Below are 6,000 nucleotides of genomic sequence, written 5' to 3'. Positions count from 1 at the left end.
CACAAAACCGCACACGGTTTGTGGCCTTGGTTTGGGAGAGACCTCTGTGAGAGTCTGTCACATATTTACAGGATGTGACATTGTGAGTGCCTTTGCTGGTCATGGAAATATGAATGCACTGAGGTTATTGAAGAAAAAACCCTGATTTTCAAACAACTTGGCCAGACTTGGGATGTTTCAACAGAGCTCTTTGACCGACTGCAGCAGTTCACCCATCTGTACCAGATCCCATACAGAGTGGATGGACAACTGTTGATGGTGGAGAGTTAGCAATTCAGTGGATGCGCACAGCCCCTGCACCAGATGTAGTCCTTGAGTTTTTGGCCTGTAAATGTGTGCAAGTATGCAAGCTTCCTAACTGCAGTTGTCTCAGCAATGGTTTGAGATGTACAGACCTCTGCAAACTCCAGAACTGTACAAACCAAGCACCTGAGGAAGATTCAATGCCTACAGTTGAACAGGACAGTTCTGATGAGGAAGAGGTTGCATAGTTCAATACAGCCATTGACATCTATAGACGTAAATTTGGTGTTTTCAGTGTTTACGATAGAGGGCGCTCTTCCACAACCTGTGCAACGTTAATCTACGGCTTCCGAATCAGAGGTAGACAGGAGAAAATGTGATCAAAACCAATCCAAAACATGTGTAGTATTATAGGACATTTTGGATACAAAATGACCTTGACATTGACCTTTGACACATGAACCTGAACTTGAATTGCTTCAGTCACCTCTTAAATCAACTCAGCACCCCAGGAAATGTATACTTTGATGTCAGAATCATCCAAATCGGCCCATTAGTCGTTGAGTTATGCCTTTCACTATATACAATTATTTTCATCATATATCAGATATAAGGGCCAAAAACAAGTAATCAGCTGCCATTTTGACATTGCTATCACTTCATTTCATAAACTACAGACATGTAGCAATACAAAAATCACATTGTCTCTTTGTCCCATTTTATGGCAACGATATCCGATAATAAGGCCTCTGGCCTAAGGACTATATTGTGGATTTTCCCGGTATGGCTACAAGAAGTATAATTCAGCATGTCTGTTTTTCTATTATGATGTTGGTCATGCCGATCCATGGTACAAACATCAGAAATGTGCATAAAAGTGAATAATTTTGGAGTTTAGATAACAATGAATTATATGGTTTTGCATAATCAGATTATACCCTTAAATCATATTCAGCTGCCCTTCTGAAACTGCTATTAAACAATTTAGCACTCCTGGATGTCAGACGAACAAAATTATACCACATATGTCTTGTCCCTTTTTAGGGCAACGATATCTCACCCGGCCTAAGGACTAACATGTTAGGCTGACCTTTGTGTAAACCTTTGCCAAGAAACACAATGGCTTAGGTGCGTTAATGTGCTACTCGCCTTGCGAAGTTGCCAGGATCATTTGCGTTTTGTCATGTTACTCCAGCACATTTTACTCAAGTTGAAAAATGTCAACTGAGGCAAATTTGCATCTATTTGGGTGATATGACTTCAAATCAATATCACAATTATTTTCAAACTTCTGGCTCGATTACAATTAATGAACGATTGAAGAAAACTGTGTTGATTGGCTTCGCAAATTTGGTACGCCACCATTGTGCAACAAAGTACGTATAACAGAGTTAAGTGGTTAATCAGTCTAATCGATTTAGCGGATTACAAAAAACTAATTTGTGTTGATTTGTTGATAGAAAAAAAAAATCATAATTATTTGATTAACCTACATGAGCAAGCATGTCAGTCATTGGTTCTCTACTTCTAGGTTCCTACTAGTCATCTAGCTGGCAGAGACAGGCCACTCCTCGGTTGATCCAGTGTTTCTGTGGCCTGTCCGACGGCAGCTCAATGGACAGGACATAGTTGGTCGAGTGACCCGTGGTGGACAAGGTGCCCCGGCGGGCGCTGGTTTTGTAAACTGGGCACACGTAGGTGTTCTGGTGCTTGAACTTGGACACATCTCCAGGTTTGAGCCAGATGATGGGCATCGTGTGAAAGAGGATCTTTGGGAGAGACTCTCCGATGACCATATTCTCTCTGTCCCAGCGTGCGCCCTCCATGAACAGGCCCCTGATATAGGCCCCGTCCTCAGGTTTCTTATCCATATGGGTCTCGTGTTTGGTCACCTGCAGCAATATGGGATAAATGTTGCAAAAATGAATAGATTGTTGAAGGAGGAAATGGGGAGTCATACAGCAGAGGTTCTCAAACATTTTCATATCAAGGATCCTCAAATTGATACATTTGGCCGCAGACGAAATACATATCTTCCTCTAAGAAGGTGTAGTGCCACGGACCCCCCCCCCCATTAAAGACAATTTGTATTAAAAATGGTAACTTTAGATCGTTGTGACTGAGTTTGTAGATCGATTTTGAATAGCTTATAGGCAGAAACTGATTTTTGTTATATTAACACATTTTGCTGCAGACCCCCTGGACTCCACCTCAAGGACCCCTGAGGGTACCCAGACCCCACTTTGAGAACCAGTGTCATAAATTATAGTATATTACTTGCCTCAAACTCAAAGCTAATGTAGTCAATGGGGACGGTGTATTTCCTGGCATAATTCTGAGACACTCCAGTAAGAAAGGACTGGGTGAAGTAGAAGCCAGATACCCAGAAGACTGCAGGTGGGCCATCGTCTATCCATTCCTGTCAAAACATACAAAGCACATACCAGTATTTTTCCCAGGGGTTCTCAAATGTTTTCACGTCAAGGACCCCAACATTTATTTGATTTTGATTAATTTAGCACAAAATGTCGCCTACACAATATTTAAAAGGGAAAGGAGTGCTAGGAGGAGGCAAGAAGCCCTTCACACACCTACTTTTAATGCTTTAACAACTACTACTATTCTGTCCTTGACTCCTTGCTTGCAGAGGTGCCAAACTAGACAGATAGTGAATTTGATTCTTTACATCCTCTTCTTTTAAGTTTAGTTTTTTAGTTGTAAAACTGTAACACAAATACAAAAATACCATGCCCAAAACATTAAATAAAACAGCTACAGTACACATATTTATGCACAGAAATGCACTGCCTACAAACATACAGAGCACATGGTCATTAACAAGCTGCTAACCAAACAAAACTTCTAACTCTGGCTCTGCAAAATCTTTAGAGGGATGTCATGAAAGCAAACATTTATCAATGCAAACATCAGAATTGAACAAAAAGTGTAGTATTTGGAACTTAGAGGCATACGTCTTGATTCACAGACATGAATGATGAACTGCACTCCAGCTCAGCCTGGCTACAACTAACTAGAGTCGACACAGGTGTGATCTAGGCTTTTTATACTTGACAAACCTACCACTAGAGGGTGCTCAATACAATTACATTAAAACATGAATACTACTACTACTGCTATGTATTAAATGTATTTAATTTTGTACTGCTATTGATGTAGTTAAATGCTAAGTTATATTCTTTAGGTTAAAACAAAAGGTTTATTGTTAAAATGTCAAAGCTAATCATGGCTATAGAGTATTTGGTCATTAACAGAGGTCTCTCCAGCTCTTTATGAAACAGGAAAAGTATTTTCAGGTGGGTTACACATTTCATCCAATCAGAAGAGAGAACCGCACAAAGATAATTTATCAGCTTGTGTTCCAGTACAAGTTTTGTCTCATTTATTTGTTTCATCACTTCCAGTTTCACTTGTTCCCCCTGTAGGCATATCCTGTATGAGTTCTACTGAACATTTATTTTCCGTTTACTTAAGAGCTAGAGACCCCTGCTAATGACCAAAGACTCTACAGCAGAGCCGGCCTGCTTGCTCAGGGGATAAATTGAATCTTGACCATCAGGTCAAACTTTGTGTCAGATCCTGTTTCTAGGTGAGACACTTTGACACAATATAAACCTGTTTCTAGGTGAGACACTTTGACACAATATAAACCTGTTTCTAGGTGAGACACTTTGACACAATATAAACCTGTTTCTAGGTGAGACACTTTGACACAATATAAACCTGTTTCTAGGTGAGACACTTTGACACAATATAAACCTGTTTCTAGGTGAGACACTTTGACACAATATAAATCTGTTTCTAGGTGAGACACTTTGACACAATATAAATCTGTTTCTAGGTGAGACACTTTGACACAATATAAATCTGTTTCTAGGTGAGACACTTTGACACAATATAAATCTGTTTCTAGGTGAGACACTTTGACACAATATAAATCTGTTTCTAGGTGAGACACTTTGACACAATATAAATCTCTAGTCTATATAGAAGAGCAGGGATACCAGATACAACCACCCCAATGTACAGTTGGGTGCCACCGATATTGTCCCTTATTATTTGATTTATTTTAAAAAATCCTTCTAAATCCTCCAGTTTTCTGAAATAAATATTTTCACGATATAAAATAGCAGACCTACAAGCTCGTAGCGCGCCACTCGGTGGCGCGCTATGAGCTTGTAGATCTGCTATTTTTCAATAGCTAAATTATAACATAACATAATGTTTAAAACATAAAGTGTCTCACCTAGAAAAAGCATTGAACGTGTTGTCTCCAACCAGCTCTCTCTCCATCTCTCACATAACAACCTGCTAGATCCCAACCAGTCCGGATTCAAAAAAGCCCACTCCACAGAAACTGCCCTGCTGGCAGTCACAGAAGCACTACATGCTGCCCAGGCTGCTTCCCACTCTGCAGTCCTGATTCTCCTAGACCTATCAGCAGCATTTGACACAGTGAACCACCAGCTGCTCCTAGACACCCTAGCGGATCTAGGCATCGGCGGGACGGCACTAAAGTGGTTCTCCTCTTACCTCACCGACCGGACCTACCAGGTCTCCTGGAAAGGTCTGTTATCATCCCCCCGAACCCTCCAAACTGGGGTCCCACAGGGATCTGTACTTGGTCCCCTCCTTTTCTCACTGTACACTAAATCCCTTGGCACTATCATCTCTGCTCACAATATATCCTATCACTGTTATGCCGATGACACACAACTGTTTCTATCCTTCCCCCCCTCTGCCACCCAGGTGGAAGAGCGCATCACTGCTTGCCTGGCTGACATCTCACAGTGGATGTCCTCCAACCACCTCAAGCTGAACCCAGACAAGACTGAGCTTCTCTTCTTCCCAGCTAAGTCCTGCCCGATGCGGGAGCTAACTATTTCCGTAGACAACGCCCTGGTAACGTCTGTCCCAACAGCCAGGAACCTTGGTGTTGTCCTGGACAGTCAGCTCTCGTTCAAAACTCACATCACAGCTGTCACTCGATCCTGTAGGTTCACACTCTATAACATACGACGAATTAGACCGTTCCTCACCCAGGAATCATCCCAGCTCCTAATCCAGACAACAGTCCTGTCAAAACTTGACTATTGTAACTCTCTCCTTACTGGCCTACCGGCATGTGCACTGAAGCCTCTCCAACTGATCCAAAATGCCGCAGCTCGCTTGGTCTTCAACCAGCCAAAATTCTCACATGTCTCCCCCCTGCTCCGCTCCCTGCACTGGCTCCCGGTCGCTGCCCGCACAGAATACAAAACTCTGATGTTGGCATTTAAAGCAACCAAAGGTATGGCTCCCCCATATCTTGCCAGCATGATTGAACCCTACAAACCCTCCCGCGCACTCAGATCAGCCAACGCAGGGAAGCTGAGGGTACCCTCACTAAAAACGCCGGGACAACGCTCCACACGTCCCAAACTCTTCTCCCTTCTGGCCCCAAAACTGTGGAATGCACTTCCCGTTGCAATCAGAACTGCAGCATCACTCCCGATCTTCCGCCGTAGTCTGAAAACCCACCTTTTCAGACTCCATCATGGCCCATAGCACTTACCCTACCCCCTTAGACAGCACTTCTTAGACTTATATAGCATTTGAAACAGACTTATAGCATGTCATGTAGACAGCACAATAAGTGCATTGTATGTAGTCATAGCACTTCATAGTATATATGTACAGCATAGTATAGCATATATGTGTAGTTTATATGTATAGTGTCATTATATAGATATGTTCTAG

The 6,000-nt window shown here is 42.2% G+C and overlaps 1 protein-coding gene across 1 annotated transcript in view; it reads right to left on the bottom strand.

Moving 5' to 3' along the window:
* Positions 1–1,694: 1,694 nt before the first annotated feature.
* Positions 1,695–6,000, bottom strand: part of dnah3 (dynein axonemal heavy chain 3) — a gene marked incomplete at its 5' end in the record, with an annotated part of 48,798 nt that continues 44,492 nt past the window's right edge. The window contains 2 exons of the mRNA XM_079510737.1: positions 1,695–2,135; positions 2,525–2,662. Coding sequence (XP_079366863.1) covers positions 1,782–2,135; positions 2,525–2,662 — 492 coding nt within the window. The 3' untranslated portion in view covers positions 1,695–1,781. The remainder of the gene's footprint in view (positions 2,136–2,524; positions 2,663–6,000) is intronic.

The sequence above is a fragment of the Electrona antarctica genome (assembly GCF_951216825.1).
Source record: "Electrona antarctica genome assembly, chromosome: 9".
Lineage (NCBI taxonomy): Eukaryota > Metazoa > Chordata > Actinopteri > Myctophiformes > Myctophidae > Electrona > Electrona antarctica.
This window is presented reverse-complemented; position numbering and strand designations above follow the sequence as displayed.